At 40.7% G+C, this 19,524-nt stretch overlaps 1 protein-coding gene across 8 annotated transcripts in view; it reads right to left on the bottom strand.

Annotated features, from left to right (window-relative positions):
- Positions 1 to 19,524, bottom strand: part of Nrf1 (nuclear respiratory factor 1) — a 125,993-nt gene that overhangs the window by 78,829 nt on the left and 27,640 nt on the right. For 5 of the 8 annotated variants that reach the window (XM_042695967.1, XM_042695968.1, XM_042695962.1 and 2 more), the window contains exons 2-3: positions 3,683 to 3,839; positions 2,353 to 2,584 (exon numbers count right to left, since the gene is read on the bottom strand). In XM_042695967.1, the coding sequence (XP_042551901.1) occupies positions 2,353 to 2,575 (223 nt within the window). In that variant the 5' untranslated portion in view covers positions 2,576 to 2,584; positions 3,683 to 3,839. Of the gene's footprint in view, positions 1 to 2,352; positions 2,588 to 3,682; positions 3,840 to 19,524 lie in introns of all 8 variants that reach the window. The other 3 variants (XM_042695963.1, XM_042695965.1, XM_042695964.1) reach the window with 3 other exon arrangements.

Here is a 19,524-nt window from a genome sequence, read left to right as displayed (position 1 = left end):
CTCCACAATGGAACTAAAAACTGCTTCAGGTCAAGCTTATTCAAATTCAGTAATATATACCTAGTAATACATACAGTATAAATCCTCAATAATTATTAAATGATGAAATGACAAGTAATTTTTATTAGCTAGACTTCAGTTTCTACATCAGCCACATGAAAGGGTTAGGCTAGAAGTCCTTTCCTGATTTCTTTTTTTTTTTTGGGGGGTGGGTGGGGTCGGTCGTGGGGCCTGAACTCTGGGCCTGGGCACTATCCCTCAGCTCTTCAGCTCAAGGCTAGCGCTCTACCACTTGAGCCACAGTGCCACTTCCGGCTTTTTTCTTTTTGCTTATGTGGTGCTGAGGAATAGAACCCAGGGCCTCAGGCATACAAGGCAAGCGCTCTACCACTGAGCCACCTTCCCAGCCCTTTTTTTTTTTTTTTTTAAATTCTTAATCTCATTTTGTTACTCAGGCTGGTTTGAACTCCTGGGGTTAAGTGATCCTATGTCAGTTTCCTTAATAACTAGGATTATAAGCATGTGCCATGTGTACCAGGCTCTGGGCAGGGAGGGGGGGGGGGGGGCCGGGCAACGGGAGGAATAGTGTTGGGAATCTAACCCAGAGCTTCCCCTAGGCCATGTCTCAAAAGCACTGGTTCAGGTCAACTTCATAGGAAAGTTCTCCTGGATTCATTATGTTAGGATGCCCTCTTCTGGGAAGTATAAGTATTTCACAAAATATATTCTACAAACATTTCATATGTATTTTGCTATACATAGCATATATTATTAAATTTTTCTTTTGTCAATGTTACTTAAGCTAAAGTAGACTCGTGGTTCATAGGACTCATGGTTCATATGAAGTCTTTTCACTATCATGTTATATATACAACATGCTAAATATACAAAATGATTTAAACAAATGCAATTCAGCTTTAAGTCATCTAGGATCTCAGAAAAATCTCAAAACCATGCAGTATTGCTAGTGCTCTCTGACGCACGGCATAAATAAAATTGATCTATAGAGGGGATGACAATTCCTTCCTTCTCCTTCTTTGTAACTCAGGCTTGAACTCAGGACCTTGACACTGTCCCTGAGCTTTTCTGCACAATAATAGCACTGTACTACTTTGAGCCACAGCTCCATACTTCTAGTTTTCTAGAGATGGGAGTCTCATGGACTTTCTTGCCCAGGCTGGCTTTTCACTACACTCCTCAGATCTCAGCCTTCTGAATATCTAAGATTAAAGATGTGAATTACCAGTGCCTAGAAGAAATGACAATTTCTAAAAATAATTTTTCAAAGACATAATACAACATGTATACACATATTAACAGTATGTGAAGAAAATGATCAACATGCCGGGCGCTGGTGGCTCACACCTGTAATCCTAGCTACTCAGGAGGCTGAGATCTGAGGATCGCGGTTCAAAGCCAGCCCGGGCAAGAAAGACCGTGAGACTCCTATCTCCAATAAACCACCAGAAAACCGGAAGTGGCGCTGTAGCTCAAGTGGTAGAGCGCTCGCCTTGAGCTGAAGAGCTGAGGGACAGTGCCCAGGCCCAGGGTTCAAGCCCCACGACCGACAAAAAAAAAAAAAAAAAAGAAAATGAACAACATGAATAAGAAATGGCACTAAAAACACTTCAAATGTTGAGTTACCATATGAACTGTAAAACTGTAATGTTTACTATAGAAACCTAAAGAAAGTATTTTTTAACCAGAACGAGAAACAATTATAGTGGTAATTTGGGAGGAAAAAAGAGGTGGGAAGTACAAAAACAAACAAATCCATACTAGAAATTATAGGACTGGGAGGTGTCACTTGCCTAGCATGTACTGAGTTTGATCACAATATCAGCAGCAGCAACAAGAAATCTTTTTTTTTCAATCTAATCTATGTAAACCACTCCTTACATTTTATATAAATGTATATATAAATGGAACAAATATTTCAGTTAAAAGCCAAAAGAAGCCAAGTATGGGACTACATGACTGTAATCCTAGCACTCAGAAGGCTGAAGAAGGAGGATCATGAATTTGAGGCCAGACTGGGCTATGTAAGTGAGACCTTGACTAAAAATGAAATGATACAAAACTAGCTAAGACTGTCATAATGGACAAGACAATAAAACTAAAGCCATAACCCTAAAAGTAAATGACTATAGAAGTCAAGTCTATGAGGTGCTAGGAATGTAGGCCAGTAGTAGAGCACTTGTTTAGTATATTCCTGGCTCTTGGTTTGATGACTAGAGTGGGGGAAAAAAAGGAAAAGAGAAAGAAACTGAGTCTTAAATGCTAGCTCTTTCAGACAGGAAGGCTATCTCAAGTTTTAAGAAAAAAAAGAAGAGCTTCCAGTCCAAACATTACCTGCAGCAGCCAGATGGGCCGTTACCTCATCAGCTGCTGTGGAGTTAAGTATATCTGAGTCATCATAAGAAGTGTCCTCAGGGGACGAGGGGGAGTCTTCATCAGCACTCAGCATACTATGCTCCGTGTAAGTGGCCACATGGACCTGCTGGACTTGTTGAGCCACTGCGTGGGCTTCTATGGTAGCCATGTGTTCAGTCTGGGTCACTCCGTGTTCCTCCATGAAGATCTACTGCCAGAAAAAAGGGATTCATGGCAAAATATTAACACAATGTTTAAACGAAGAGATATTTTCTTTGACAAATCTCTGGTTTTAGTCCTTACATCACCACACCAAATCATAGGAAATAAAAAGCATGATTCAAACCATTTTGATACAAATTTACTGTGTATCCATGTATGTGTATACAGAGAGAACAAGAGAGTCAACAAAACACTAAATAACACATAATAATAAAAATACTTTAATATAAAATAAAATGATACTTAAATTATCCTAGTGACCAGCATATAATATTTTGGACATAAAAATCACTTAGTGAAATATTTAGTATTTTCTTCATATTTCAAAGACAAATGAGAGCTAGATGTTTTTTCCTCATCCAAATACAATTATTCAACTTTGTTTTCTGCTTACAAAACTGGGGGTGCTGATGGCTAATGACTGTAATCCTAGCTATTCAGGAGGCTGAGATCGGAAGATCACAGTTGAAAGCCAGGCCAGGCAGGAAAGTCTGTGAGACTCTTACTTCCAATTAACCACCAGAAAACCAGAAGTGATGCTGTGGCTCAAGTGGCAGAGGACTAGCCCTGAGCTGAAGAGCTCAGGGACAGCATCCAGGCTCAGAGTTCAAGCCCCATGACCGAAAAAACAAAACAAAATAAAAACAAAACTGTGCTTCTTGTAAGGCCTACAGTGAACCAGTAATTTTAAAGAAGCACTTAAAACATACAGATCTATTCTTTCTAAATAGCTTCAGAAGCATTTCAGTTCACTAAAATGAGAAACATGTTTAGTATCAAAAAAGCTCAAGAAGATACTCATGTGAAAGGTACAATCTCAGAGGTTGGTTAATTACCATGGCACACTTTCTGGTCACTTTGTACAATGTAGGTTTGAAGTACAATGATGAAAGCATTAAATGTAACATTGAAAAAAATAAATAGCTTCAGGATACTTTAATGTATAACTTATGTAACCAATACCTTACTGATGAAGCAAGGAGGTGTCCATATGAACATCTTTGCATATAAAATTTTGTCTACTGGTTCCTAAAGAATTTTAAATACAACTACTATAAAATCCAGCAGTTCCACTACTGGTACTTACCCAGAAGAACTGAAAGCAGGATCTCAAAGAGATTCGTGCATACCCATGTTCATAGCAGCATTATTCATAATAGCCAAAAGGTGGAAGCTACCCAAGTGTCCATCAATGGGTAAATGGGGAACGAAGTTTGGTACCTATGTACCACATATTATTCTACCTTAAAAAGAGGGGGGGAAAAAAGCAAATTAGGAGTAAAAAGGAACTTCCTTATCAAAAAAATAAAAATAAAACCAAAATAATAAAAAATAAAACCCAAATTAAAACCAAAACCCTATAATTAACATACTTATTGGTGAGAAACTAGAAATAGAAAATTTCCCATTAAAAATCACAAGGAAAAACACAAGAATTTCTCCTTTCACTGCATTGTTCAACCCTCTACTAGAAACTCTAGCTAATAAAGTAATATTAAATAAGCAAACAAAACACTGATTAGGAAAGGAGATAGAGAATTATTTATGTAGGAAACCTAAATCAACAAAAACTCTCAGAACTAATAGCAATTATAACAAGATTACAGTATATGATGTGTGTATACATATATATGTACACACACACACACACACACACACACACAGGGGTTCAACTTAATGGGATTAAGAAATGCCTAGATACTTGAAAATCACGCCTCTGCGTGTGTATGTGTATGTGTGTCTGTGTGCACACGCACACTGGTCTGTGTGTGTGTGGGAGAGAGAGAGAGAGACAGAGTCAGAGACAGAGATTGACAGAGACAGACAAAGCATTTTGATAGACAACTAGATCAGAGGTCAGGCCTCTGATCTAGTCAATGGATTAACCGGTGATATAGTCATAATAAGATAGAATTATAAGAAGGTGGTGAAAGGTAGGATCTACTTGGAGGAAGTAGGTCATTAGCAGAGTGGGGGAGTATCCCTGAATGCTATTATCATGCCCTGTTCTCATCCTGAACCCCCTTTCTGCTTCCTGGTTGTCATAATGTGAACTGCTCTACTCCATGATGCTCTACTAGCAGTTTAAGAACTGAAATTTCTAAACCCTTGAGGCAAAATAAGTACTTACTCCCACAAGTTGTTTCTGTCAGCTATTTAGTTACAGAAAAGATGAAGGCAATGCATACTATCTGGGCATCAGTGGCTCATACCTATGATCCTAGCTACTTAAGACAGAGACTGAAAATCCTGGTTCAAAGCTAATTCATAGGGCTGGCGCTGGTGGCTCACGCCTGTAATCCTAGCTACTCAGGAGGCTGAGATCTGAGGATCGCGGTTCAAAGCCAGCTCAGGCAGGAGAGACCGTGAGACTCCTATCTCCAATAAACCACCAGAAAACCGGAAGTGGCGCTGTAGCTCAAGTGGTAGAGCGCTCGCCTTGAGCTGAAGAGCTGAGGGGCAGCGCCCAGGCCCAGAGTTCAAGCCCCATGACCAACCAAAAAAAAAAAAAAAGCTAATTCATACAGCAAAATCTGAGCCTTTTTTTTTTTGTCCGTTGTGGGGCTTGAACTCTGGGTCTGGACACTGTCCCTCAGCATTTCAGCTCAAGGTTAGTGTTCTACCACTTGAGCCATAGCCCAACTTCTGGTTTACTGGTGGTTTACTGGAGATAAGAGTCTCACAGACTTTCCTGCTCAGGCTGGCTTTGAACCATGATCCTCAGATCTCAGCCTCCTGAGTAGCTAGGATTACAGATGTGAACCACCAACCACCGGCAAATCTGAGACATCTCCAGTTAACTACCTAAGAGCTGGAAGTAGAACTATGGCTCAAGATGGTAGAATGCTAGCCTTGAGTATAGAAGCTCAGGGATAGACCCAGGGGTTCAAGCCCAAGGACCTGTACATACATACAAAAGTAAGAATACAACTTGTAAATAGTGCATGAAATAACCTCCCAGGACACAAAAGATTAAAGACTGACCTAAATTAAGTAGTCAATGTTATACACTAGCAATAAATGAATAGAATTTGAAATTAAACATAATAGCACTTACATTAGCAACCCCCACCAAAGTGAAATATTAGGGTATAAATCTAACAAAATATATACAAGCTCTATACAAAAAGACAAAAGAAGGTAATGGGGGATACGATTATTAAAGTATGTTATATACATATAGGAATAGACAGGCATATGTATGTATGTATATATATATGTGTACACACACACACACACACACAGAAAAATGAGGAAGTACAAGCACAAGCTGGTCCTAGGTCTTTAACTCAGAGCTTAGTTAGGCCCTGTCCTTGAGCTTTTGTGCTCAAGGCTAACTACCATTTGAGCCACAGCTCCACTTCCAGCTCTTTTTGTAATTAATTGGAGGTAAGAGTCTCACAAATTTTCCTGCCCTGGCTGGCTTCAAATGGCAACCCTCAGATCTCAGTCTTCTAAATAGCTGGTGTGAGCCACTGGCATCCAGCTTGAAAATACTGTTTAAAGTAAAAAATATGTAAGGTTAAATTAATCGTTATGCATGAAGTTGTGAAGGAGGAAAAATAAATTCATTCTTGTTTGGCTACTACACTTCACACTATATAAATTATGGCCAGTAAACACTGTGACAAGTGCTTAGTTTTAAAGTTTGGTACTATCCAGTTTGGGGCATCCATTGGGAGTCTCTGAACATATCACTGGCAAAAAATGAAAGACATAAATTACTTTTTTTTTTCAAATTTAAGTTGACAGATAACGTTTTATTCATGTGTTGCATACAACATGTTTTGCAATATATACACATACATTGTGGAATGTTTAAATTTAATAATATGCATTACTATATGTAATTATTTTGGGGGTGAAAATATTTAACTCTACTCTCAGCATTTTTTTATAATTTTATTTATTTATTTATTTTTATTTTTTTGGTCGGTCGTGGGCCTGAACTCTGGGCCTGGGTGCTGTCCCTCAGCTCTTCAGCTCAAGGCAAGCGCTCTACCACTTGAACCATAGTGCCACTTCTGTTTTACTCATCAGTAATTAATTTGGAGACAAAGGTCTCACGGACTTTCCTGCCCAGGGTTGGCTTTGAGCTGCGATCCTCAAATCTCAGCTTTCTGAGTAGCTAAGATTACAGGCGTAAGCCACCAGCGCCCAGCAACATTTCTAAACTATATAATTAAAAAGTTTGAAAGCTGGGCTGGGAAGGTGGCTCAGTGGTAGAGCGCTTGCCTTGCAATGCATGAGGCCCTGGGTTCGATTCCTCATGCACCACATAAGCAGAAAATTTTTTTTTAAAAAGCCGGAAGTGGCGCTGTGGCTCAAGTGGTAGAGCGCTAGCCTTGAACTGAAGAGTTGAGGGACAGCGTCCAGGCCCAGAGTTCAGGCCCCACGACCAGACCCAAAAAAAAGTTTGAAAGCTGGGCGTCGGTGGCTCACGCCTGTAATCCTAGCTACTTAGGAGGCTGAGATCTGAGGATCACGGTTCAAAGCCAACCCAGGCAAGGAAAGTCCGTGAGACTCTTTTTTTTTTGGGGGGGGGGGGGCGGGGGGGTTGGGGGGGTCCGGTCTTGGAACCTGAACTCTGGGCCTGGGCGCTGTCCCTCAGCTTTTCAGCTCTTGAGCCACAGGGCCACTTCCGGCTTCTTTTTGCTTATGTGGTGCTGAGGAATTGAACCCAGGGCCCCATGCATGCAAGGCAAGCGCTCTACCACTGAGCCACCTACCCAGCCCAGTCCGTGAGACTCATCTTCAATAAACCACTAGAAAACCGGAAGTGGCGCTGTGGCCCAAACGGCAGAGCACCGCCTTGAGCTGAAGAGCTGAGGGACAGCGCCCAGGTCCAGAGTTCAAGCCCCACGACCGACCAAAAAAAAAAAAGTTTGAGAGGTAATCATTGTTATGTATACTCTATCATAATTTGAAAAAAATTATATTACACGTTACACTACTAAGATTTATGTTCAAGGGGGAGGGAAAGAGGGAGAAAAATGAGGGAAGAGGTAACAAGTTAGACAAGTAATGTGATCGCTACCTTATGTAACTGTAACCCCTCTGTAATTCACCTTGACAATAAAATTTTTAAAAAAGATCTGTGTTCAAATAATCTTAGAGAATAATAAAAGCAGTCCGTATTATCTTTATTAAAAAACCTTACATATTATTTGATAAATCCTTAAGAATGAATGGATTTTTTTTGTTAGTTGTAGGGCTTAGACTGGGCATGGGTGCTGTCCCCCTGAGCTCTTTTGCTCAAGGCTAGCACTCTACCACAGCACTACTTTCAGTTTTCTGGAGGTTAACTGGAGATATGAGTCTCACTGACCTTCCTGCCCCTGCTGTCTTTGAACCACTATCATCAGATCTTAGCTTCCAGAGAGGTACCCAGCAAGAATTAATTCTTAAAGATAAAACTGATGGATTTAAAATTATAAACTGGATTCATACTGAAGAGTTAAACTTGTATACTAATATTACCCCACTTTGCATTCACCTACACACAAACTTGACTATTATAATAAACAATAATTCTGCAATATCTAATTTTCTACCCCCCAAAAAAGCAGCCATAAATAGAAATGTGATCTTTACAGCTACATGTAAAATGAACATGATTTTCTATTTATGCAAATTATTCTTTTACTATGTATTATTGTGAAAAATCTCATTTGCATCTTTGAAAGGTTATAAAACCCTTTGCTTCTCTGAGTATCTGGCTTTAAGCACTGAATAGGCTTTTCTTTAAAAAAAAATTTTTTTTTTGTTTGTCTGTACTAGAGATTGAACCCAGGATCTTGCACTTACTAGACAAGTGCTTTGCCACAAGGCTTTAGAAAACAAAAAACAAAAACCAGTCCTCCTGGGGCTTGAACTCACAGATTGGGCACTGTCCCTAAGCCTCTGTGCTCAAGTCTAGCACTCTACCACTTGAGTCATAGTGATACTCTAGGGCCCAGTTTACACAAAGCATTTGTGGGGGCGGGGAGGGGAGTTGGTTGTAGGGCCGGAACTCTGGGCCTGGGCACTGCCCCAGCTCAAGGTTAGCGCTCCACCACTTGAGCCACAGTGCCACTTCCTGCTTTTTCTGCTTATATGGTGCTGAGGAATTGGACCCAGGGCCTCATGCCGCCAGCCACCTTCCCAGCCCCTACACAAAGCATTTTAAGAGATAACTGACACTACTTTTTGAGAAAGAAAAGGATGAGGAAAACTGGATTAAAGATTAATACTTAGAAAATCTGGGTAAAGAGTAAATGAGAATTCTTGTACTATTCCTGCAGCTTTTGATGAGTCTGAGATTATAGAATATTTTGGAGAAAAGCAAAGGGAGATACCTGATAAGCTGCTCAGGTTTCTTCTATGTCCTATGTTTAATGTGTGTTCCACAGTAAGGACAAATCCTAGCCCCCAGGTTTGTACTTACTTAAAATGTAATTGAGCAGCCACACAATTAAACACAATATATGAGAGGAAGATACCAATAAAGTGCTATTTTTCCATTCATTTCACTGTTCTAGTCTGAGAGAAAAATTGCTTAGGGCATTTTACAATTCTGGGTACTTCAAAATTGTTTTTAAATGATTTGGGATTAGATGGCATCTAACTGCTTTTCAAAGGGATTTGTATGCTTTGTCCTTGGCATAATGGATTTTAATTCTTTGCTCCATAATGCAGTTCACAGCATAAATCAATAGGGCTGTCTGCTCACTGGCTTGTCACTACTCCCCAGTGCCTCTTCGCTTCCTACCTCTTTCCCCAAGCCCATTCTTCCAGCTTCTCTATTTGTATTCTACATAATCAAAAACAAAGCCAAGGTGTTTGGGGCTTTTTTGAATCAAGTGGGATGGATACTTTTAAACGTTTGCTTTCAAAAACTCATAAACAAGATGTCTGAAGTAGCTGAGTGACACATACATATGGCTGGAGATCATTAGACTCCACTTCCCTTTTACTGTAATGATTAATTTTGCAGTGCTGGGGATGGAACACAGGGCTTTGCAAATCTTAAGACACTTTTGCTGAGCATTTTGGCTTCATCCTCAAGAGGTCAGATTCTCTGGCTAACAAAAGTAAAAACAGTTGTTAATATATGACATGAAATAATATGCATTTTAAAGGACAGCACAGGGGCTGAGAATGTGGCTTAGTGGTAAAGTACTTGCCTAGCATTCATGAAGCCCTGGGTCTGATTCCTCAGTACCACATAAACAGAAAAGGCTGGAAGTGGTGCTGTGGCTCAGGTGGTAGAGTGCTAACCTTGAGCAAAAGAAGCTCAGGGACAGTGCCCAGGCTCTGAGCTCAAGCCCCAGGACTGGCACAAAAATAAAATAAAATAAAGGACAGCATAGACAATTATCCAAATTTCCAGAACTCTGGGGCAAGTTGCTTAATAATTTTTAAGCTACTTGTTTGTGCCAGTTGTGGGGCTTGAACTCAGCCTGAGCATTGTTTGAGCTTTTGTACTTAAGGCTAGTACTCTAGCACTTGAGCTACATCTATACTTCCAGGATTTTTGGTGCTTAATTGCAGATAAGAGCCTAATGAAGCCTGGTGTCAGTGACTCTCACCTATAATCCTAGCTACTCAGGAGGCTGAGATCTGAGGATCGCAGTTTGAAGCCTTTCCGGGAAGGAAAGTTGCTGTGAGACTCTTATCTCCAAAAGTAGAAGTGGAGCTTTGACTCAAAGTGGTAGAGTGCTAGCACTGAGCAAAAGAGCTCAGGGCCAGTGCCCAGGACCTGAGTTCAAGGACCCCATGACCAACCAAAAACAAACAAACACACAAATAAATAAATGTCTCATGGACTTTCTTGCTCCTAATAAGTTCGAACTGCAATCCTCAGATCTCAGCCTCCTGAGTAGCTATGATTAGGTATGAGTCGTTGTGCCCAGCTTTGTGTCATAAGTATTAAAAGAGATAAGGTGGGAAGAGATGGTACCTAACTTTAAAAGAATGATGAGAATTAAATGAGATGATCCAAAGTTAAGATAACGCCAAGATCCATGTGACTATGATTCTATCCTTCCTCACTCGTTACCTGACAATTCTCACAAGCACTAGGCCTCAAATTCTCTGTCTTAAAATTAGACATTGCAAGATATGGCTAGGGATGTTATGGTGCTGCATAGGAAAATAAGGACACCAACTCAATGAACTAGGCAAAGCAAAATTTACTGCAGAACAGTATAACATCAGCGAAATCTGGCAAGCAAGTACACTGAGCAGACAGCTGCTCCTTTTTATTCCCTAGCCCAGTAAGCCCTGGTTCCTCTGCTCAGATTGGTTCACAGTCTGCAAAAGGATGTGCTTTAGCAGGATGTAGCTAAATTCAAGGAGTTCTTAACAGGATGTCTTAATTAGTCTACCAGGAAGAGGATGTATCTAAAATGTGGGGAAAAAAAAAAAGGCCAAGCCACCCAGCCAAAATAGGAACTTTTCAGAAAAACATTTCTCATAAGATTGACAGAAAGAACCCACTTTAATAGAAAAAAAACACAACAGCTTTTCTCATATTATCTCTTTGAAGATAGTTAATTGTATGTAAGAGATCTGCACTAAAAAGGCCTAAAACAACTATTCTCCTATACATACTGTAGAATGTAAAATTGTACTGAGCCAACACAATTTTCTAAAGTCCACAAAATGGAGAGGGCCAATGGTTAGGGCTATAGCTCAGGCCTGGTTTTAGAGACTATGCAAGAAGGAGTAAACAAGAATGACTGAGAAAGAATGTATTTACTGTACATGACCAAGGTCTTGGGTTTCATCCCTAGCACTATCAGAAAGAGACAGGAGAAGGAAGGGAGCTGGGCATAGTGGCTCAGATCTGGAATCCTGGCTATTAAAGAGGCTAATATCTGAGAATCCTAGTTCAAAGCTCACGAGGCTCTTATCTTGCCCAAGAATCTGGTTCATATGGTGGGCTATTTTATGATGACTTGGGGATAACTGGATGGTTTTATGAAAACAACAGTGGGAACTCTCTAAAACTAAGGCTTAGGGCTACAAAGCCTATGAATATTATCAGTCATAATTTGCTCCTTGGAGAGAAAATTATGCTTGGAGAGGGGGCTGGGAAGGTGGCTCAGTGGTAGAGTGCTTGCCTTGCATGAATGAGGCCCTGGGTTTGATTCCTCAGCACCACATACGCAGAAAAAGCTAATGGCGCTGTGGCTCAAGTGGTAGAGAGCTTGCCTTGAGCTGAAGGGCTGAGGGACAGCGCCCAGGCCCAGAGTTCAGACCCCACAACCGGCAAAAATAAATAAATGCTTGGAGTAATGGGTTGCTCATTTAAATTACTAATGCTGGGCTGGGAAGGTGGCTCAGTTGTAGAGTGCTTCCCTTGCATACATGACGCCCTGGGTTCGATTCCTCAGCACTACATAAGCAGAAAAAGCCAGAAGTGGCTCTGTGGCTCAAGTGGTAGAGTGCTAGCCTTGAGCTGAAGAGCTGAGGGACAGCACCCAGGCCAGAGCTCAGACCCCATGACCAGCAAAAAAAAGTTAAATTACTAATGCTAAACTGAGACAATTACAGTTTCTATATGTTCCCTGTAAGATTGTGCTATCTCATTTCCAAGGCTTCTTTTCTATATAGATATTTTTATTTATAAAGGATTGGTTCCAGAACTCCTTGTAGATGATGAACTAAATCCTCAGTTAACCTGAGTTTCATTCACATCGTTACTTGCTTTTTCTCTACTCTGCCATCATGTTTTCTGAGCAAAGATCCTGTTTGCAGCATTTATTGTTTTTTTTGACGAGTAATTTTATCTTAGTACCTAATAAATGTATTACTGGCCAGGTGCCAGTGGCTCATGCCTGTAATCCTAGCTACTCAGGAGGCTGAGATCAGGGGGTCAAGGTTAGAAACTGACCAGAGCAGTAAAGTCTGTAAGATTCTCATCTTGGGCTGGGAGTGTGGCTTAGTGGTAGAGGGCTTACCTAGCATGCATGAAGCCCTGGGTTCGATTCCTCAGCACCACGTGAACAGAAAAGACCAAAGTGGTGTTGTGGCTCAAGTGGTAGAGTCCTAGGCTTGAGCAAGAGAAGCTTAGGAACAGTGCCCAGGCCCTGAATTCAGGCCCCAGGACTGGCATACGCGTGCATATGCATACACACACGTGCGCACACACACACACACACACACACACACACACACACACTGGTGTTCTTTGTAGAACTGAAACATCTTTGTACAACCAGTTAAAGTTAATAATACAAATGAATGATGTGGTATTTGCATAGAACCTATATTCTCTTATTTTTCCTTCTCCCCACTACCACTTTTGAGATACAGTCTCATTATGCATCCTAGGCTGCCTCACAGTCAAGTTTATTCTGCCTCAGCTTCCTGGGTGTTATACAGGTACATATCACCATGCCCAGTTAAAATCTACATTCTTTAAATAATCTCCAGACTACTTATAAGATGTAATATAGTGTAATTAGTTCAAATTGTCTTGAATAAGAAGTTCAGCACAGATACAGTGTTTTTCTGCTTATTTTCAATTCACAGTTGGTTGAATTCATAGAATCTGCATCCATGGAGGAGAGCTAACTGCATGTGCTATATACCCAGGTTCTAGGCAAGGTCAACCAACCATGGTTTCCAGATTTGCCTGCTAGCTTCACACAGAGACTGTGAGAGGAGGGGAGAAGGTATTTTTTCTGCTGTGTTCCTTCTACCAATACAGGGCAGCCACATCCCCCAGCTCCAATTCTGCTTTGTCTCCCCTAGTGGTTACATACCAACTGCAGCGCATCCCACTCAAAGGTTAGATTGCTGTGTGTGTGAGGAGAGGAGAGAGAGGAGGGTTCTCTTCTCTTCCTCTAGCCCTAGGGCTGGTAGCTGCTTCCTGTTTGAATTTCCTTAGTGTGTCTACTTGTTTTTTTTCTCTCAGTCTTCAAACATCTGCCTCATCAAATTCCTAGAATCAAATTTCTGAAATACCTCACGTGATTTTCTAGGCCCTGATTGGTACAAAAGAATATGCATATCCTTATCATATTCATAGGTGCTACTAAGCATTAGTCTAGACTCCTAGCTTCAATAAAGAAGTTATTCTAATGCTAGGTGTGATATACTCAGGCAAGAGAATTTCTAGTTTAAGGCCAGCCTGGGCTATACCCCAAGACTCTCAAAAGAAGGGCATTTAGGTCTATTTTAATGATTGTTATTAGACTGTTGTTAGGCTGTTTCTATGGATTGATGGATGTCAGTATAAAATCTGAATTCAACATACCATTAAAGTTAAGAGTTAGCCAGCAACCAGTGGCATAAATGCTTGTATTCTATTCAAAAGACTGAGATCTGAGGCTTGAGATTTGAAAGTCTGTGAAACTTTTTGTTGTTGTTGTTGTTGGTCATGGGGCTTCAACTCTGGGCCTAGGTACTGCTCCTCAGCTCTTCAGCTCAAGGCTAGCACTCTACCACTTGAGCCACAGCGCCACTTCCAGTTTTCTGAGTGGTTTATTGGAGATAAGAGTCTCACAGACTTTTCTGTCCCGATGGGCTGGCTTTGAACCGTGATCCTCTGATCTCAGCCTCCTGAGTAGCTAGGATTACAGGCATAAGCCACCAGCACCCAGCTAATCTGTGAAACACTTATCTCCAATTAACTAGCAAGAAGCTAATATGGTACTGTGGCTCAAATAAATGGTAGAGGAGAAGAGGGAGTGGAGCCTAGAGTGAAAAAGTCAAGTGAGAGCATGCGGAACTGAGTTCAGGCCCTAGGACTAGCACACACACAAAAGTTGAGAGTATAAAATGCCTCACAAATAGAAAAATAGGATGCCTAGAAGAAAAATAAGATACAAATTTTTGTTTCTGAATCTATTTTACCTACTCTTTAACCAAGGTACTTAATTCTAATATTCCTGCAAATCTCAAAAATCAACATTACAGGGTGAGAATGATACAAGATACACTGTATTCACTAAATGCTTTGTTGAATGGCAACTCCTTTGTACAACTACTTAAATATAGCTACTCAGGAGGCTGAGATCTGAAGATCCTCATTCAAAGACCGCCAAGGGCAGGAAAATCCTTGAGACTTTTTTTTTTTTTGGGGGGGGGGGGAGAGGTCTGGTCGTGGGGCCCAAACTCTGGGCCTGAGCGCTGTCCCTCAGCTCTTCAGCTCAAGGCTAGTGCTCTACCACTTGAGCTACAGCGCCACTTCCGGCTTTTATTCTTTTTGCTTCTGTGGTGCTGAGGAATTGAACCCAGGGCCTCATGCATGCAAGGCAAGCGCTCTACCACTGAGCCACCTTCCCAGCCCCGTCCTTGAGACTCTTATCTCCAATAAACTACTCAGAAAAAGCTGGAAATGGAGCTGTGGCTCAAGTGGTAGAATGCTAGCTTTGAGCACTGAGAGATTCACGGCCCAAGCTCTGAGTTCAAGCCTCAGGACCAGCCCCCCCCCCCAAAGAAAAAGATAATAAAAACACAATTTAAAAAAATCATTGTCAGGGCTGGGAAGGTGGCTCAGTGGTACAGCGCTTGCCTTGCATGCTTGAGGCCCTGGGTTGGATTCCTCAGTACCAAATAAGCAAAAAGAAAAAAGCCGGAAGTGGCGTGTGGCTCAAGTGGTAGAGCGCTAGCCTTAAGTTGAAGAGCTGAGGGACAGTGCCCAGGCCCAGAGTTCAGGCCCCACGACTGGACCCCAAGAAAAAAAAATCAATGTCACAGAAATGTGCCTTTTTAAACAACAATCACAAAATGATTTGTCATATGATTCACTGGAGGGACCAGGTATTTATACATACCAAAGAAAATATGGTGGCATGGCAGCTTCAACCTTCATCCATTACTCTACTTCTTAGCAGGCTATAGTACTCTGCCTTTATCCATGGAGAAACATTTCAAGACTCTCAGTGGATACCTGACATTTGACTAACACCAAACCTATACTATATATACTGTTATTTTTTCCTATACATGTGTATCTGTGATAATAACTTTGCGTCAGTGAAGGAGGTTGTTTACAGCTTACCTTGGCATATCTGAATTGGCAGCATCACTCTCTTGCCTCTTGGGGCATTGTATAAGTAACAGTTTGGGGACATAAGTGCTGCCATGCTTTGTCAGTTGTTCTCCTAGCTAAGAAGGCTGTAAAGTAACTATCAGGAAGGCAGCATCTCCAACACAGGCAGGTCAGACTGAAAAAGGATTAATGCACCTAGGACCAGGATGGGACAAAACTTTATCTCTTCAGCCCACACATTATGCAACCTAAGACTTATGAAGTGCTTGCTTCTGGAATTTTCCGTGTAGTATTTTCAGACTGTGAGTAACTGAATCACACAAAAGTGTGGAAAGGGAGTAACAACTGTATGCAGGACTACGTATTACTCTAAATCAGCAGTGAGTACAGACTCTAATTCCCAGTATGACTAACAGGAATTTTAGAATTACTTTTTATAATAAGAAGTTATTATATACAGGACTCAATGTGTACAAGGGTCTAGACAGCCTCCTGTTCATTCTTTCTTATATCTGCTTCAACACAGATCCTCACTGCCACAATAGGCTGGCTGGGTGCACAGTACTGGGTTTGAATCCCTTCTCCAACAACTGTTGCCATCTCACACAATTTTCATTTGGTATCTCTGCCTTAATTTGGTTATGTCAATGGAGGAGAGAATAAAATTTCACAGAATTATTGTGTTGAGCAAATAAGTTGCTATTTATGAAGTAGATGCAGCTAACCGTTTTTGTGGTCTATTTCAGTGGAATAAATTTAAGCTGACATTCCTTGCGTTTTCTTTACAGTCTTAAAATTGGACATGGTATATAGTGAGGGATACATCTGTCATAAAATTTCATATATAAAGACAGGTGCAGCACAGAAGTATCTAAAGTTACGTAAGTGGGCTTATTTTTTTTTTTTACTATACTGGAAGAAATAATATTTACAGAGCACAGTAGAAGTTTTTTTGTTGTTGTTTGTTTTGTCGGTCGTGGGGCCTGAACTCTGGGCCTGGGTGCTGTCCCCTGCGCTCTTCAGCTCAAGGCTAGCGCTCTACCACTTGAGCCACAGCACCACTTCCAGTTTTCTGGTGATTTATTGGAGATAAGAGTCAAGGACTTTTCTGTCTGGGAAATACTTAGATCTCAGCCTCCTTGAGTAGCTAGGATTATAGGCATGAGCCACCAGTGCATGATTCTTGATCTTTTATTATATAATAGATATTTTCAAGGATGGTAAAAGCTATATACATTTTTCCTAAAGAAACAACATAATTTTCCAAAACATTTTGATATTTACTCCCCTCAAATGAAAAATAGACCATTTCATGATGGTATTGCTAATCAAAGTCGAAACACTAGAGGGTGCCAAAACCAAAGGAAAAAATATAAAGCACAAGCAACAAATTACCTGCATTTTCAATTGGAGCACACAAAAAAAGAATTAGCTGACACTACCTCACTAAATATTTTAAAATGTCAACTCTTGTAAGTTCTATTTAATTTAATGGGGTTTGTGATAAATATACTATTTTTTAAGTTTTGAAATAACTTGCTTCTAGTCATCTATCTATCTATCTATTTATCTATCACTGTTTAAGAGATTTATGAGATGTTCATGTTAAAGAAAAATCAGGCCAAACTGTCTATTACACTAATTCAATATTTCAGAAAAAAAAAAAAAAAAGACTCTCAGTGTTTCTTCCCCACCCACAGGTATACAGAATCAAAAGTAAAGCTCTCATTTTACTCTTTGGGCACATTACCTACTCAACTCCCTACAAAATTCTTTTTTTTTTTTTTTTAATTTTATTTTATTTGAGAACATACTGTACAGAGGGGTTACAATTACATGGGCAGGACCCTACAAAATTCTTAAGCCACTGAGTTACAAAACCTTTTTTTTAAAAATCCTACATGTTGAAATGTTGAATTAATAAATCAGTAGGCTTTGTCATTTAAAAAACAAAAACAAACACTCCTCAGCCAGGTTCTGGTAGTTCATGCTATAATAGTAATCCTATCTAAAGATCTAGCTATTCCTGAGCTCCGAAGATCTCGGTTCAAAGTCAACCTGGACAGGAAAGACCATGAGACTCATCTCCAATTAACCACCAGAAAACTTGAAATGGCACTGTGGCTCAAAGTGGTAAAGCAAAAAAAACTCAGGGGCAGCACCCAGGTCCTGAGTTCAAGCCCCATGACTGAACAAAAACAAAACAAAAAACTCTTCAGGCTCCAGAATGAAAGAAGGGCATTTCCAGCAGAGGCAACAGCTTATGCAAGCACACAGCATGGCAAGAGGGCAACAATGAACACCCAGATGGCAACTATGCAAGGAGTCCGGGACTAAAGGAACAGCACTCGATTGTCTCTGAACAGCTATTACTGCTACTTAATCTGACAAAAATAAAGCCAAGTCTGACCCACCTGTGAAAGAGGAAGGCAATCTATTCACGTTGAATACCACATTAAGGTTTACCACCCAGTGTCTGGTATAGTGCTTAATATTAGTGACAATGATAATAAGAAGTATTAGAAAATACACATTTAGGTGTTTATGGGCCTCTACAAATTAATTACTTCAATTAAAGTAAGTTGAGCTGCTAAAGCCATACCTGTTTTAGAACATGGCTAGTTTGGTACACAACCCACTTGATGGTTGGGTCAAAATGCAGCTGTCCTGGACTTTTTTTTTTCTTTTTTTTCTTTTTTTGCAGAATAATCATCTGTCCACACCTGCTCCCAAATTACCAAAAATCAAATAAGTAGTTGTCATTTGATAGCAGGATTAGAGGCTGCCTCAATTTCCATTAAAGAGAAATAACATAAATTGCCACAAGTCCCGCCCCTCAGTCTGAGCTAGCACAAAGGACACTTTATTCAGCCCCTGTATACTGTGAAACACAGCATTGTTGCCTGGCTGCTTCTGTGAGGCCTCATTTCTGCTGGATCTGTCACTACACAACCAACATTCAGTGAAAGCTGTCTCTTAACTTCTGAGGGATGATTTTTTTTTTTTGGGGGGGGGTCCGGTTGTGGGGCCTGAACTCTAGGCTTGGGCGCTGTCCCTCAGCTCTTCAGCTCAAGGCTAGCGCTCTACCACTTGAGCCACAGCACCACTTCTGGCTTTTTTCTTTTTGCTTATGTGGTGCTGAGGAATCAAACCTAGGGCCTCATGCATGCAAGGCAAGCGATCTACCACTGAGCCACCTTCCCAGCTCTGAGGGATGATTTGATGCATGTTTTTTCCTTTCTTTTGGTTTTCTGAAATAGAGATTCTTGCTATGTAGTCCAGGATGGGCTCAAACACCTATGCAGCTCAGTGGCCTCAAACGAGATCCTCTTGCCTTAGCCTCCCAAGTGCTAGTATTACAGGTATTCATTATCACACCATACATGTTTTTTTTTTTCCTGAAATAACAGAACCAAAGGACACATCTCTGTACCAAAAAAAAGTGTAAATACCAATGTCACAGAGCTAGGAAATCTTTGCAATTCAATCATTTTTTCCATTCTTATCAGATGCTTTATGTTAACATGAAGATTCCAAAAAACCAACCCCCCCCCCCCAAAAAAAAAAAAAAAAAACTGTGACTGATAATTCTCATCTTTAGTTACAAAAGAAATGTATCCTTAGAGAAGTGGAACGTTTTTTGAGTAATTAAGAAAATGTAATTTTAAATATTTTAAAAGAAAGCCGGGCAGGGCTGGGAAGGTGGCTCAGTGGTAGAGTGCTTGCCTTGCATGCATGACGCCCTGGGTTCAATTCCTTAGCACCACATAAGCAGAAAAAGCCAGAAGTGGCGCTGTGGCTCAAGTAGTAGAGCGCTAGCCTTGAGCTGAAGAGCTGATGGACAGCACCCAGGCCCAGGGTTCAGGCCCCAGAACCGACAAAAAAGAAGGAAGGAAGGAAGCAAGCAAGCAAGCAAGCAAACAAGCAAGCAAGCAAGCAAG

Source organism: Dipodomys spectabilis, unplaced genomic scaffold (genome assembly GCF_019054845.1).
Source record: "Dipodomys spectabilis isolate Male_0828 unplaced genomic scaffold, ASM1905484v1 ptg000197l, whole genome shotgun sequence".
Lineage (NCBI taxonomy): Eukaryota > Metazoa > Chordata > Mammalia > Rodentia > Heteromyidae > Dipodomys > Dipodomys spectabilis.
This window is presented reverse-complemented; position numbering and strand designations above follow the sequence as displayed.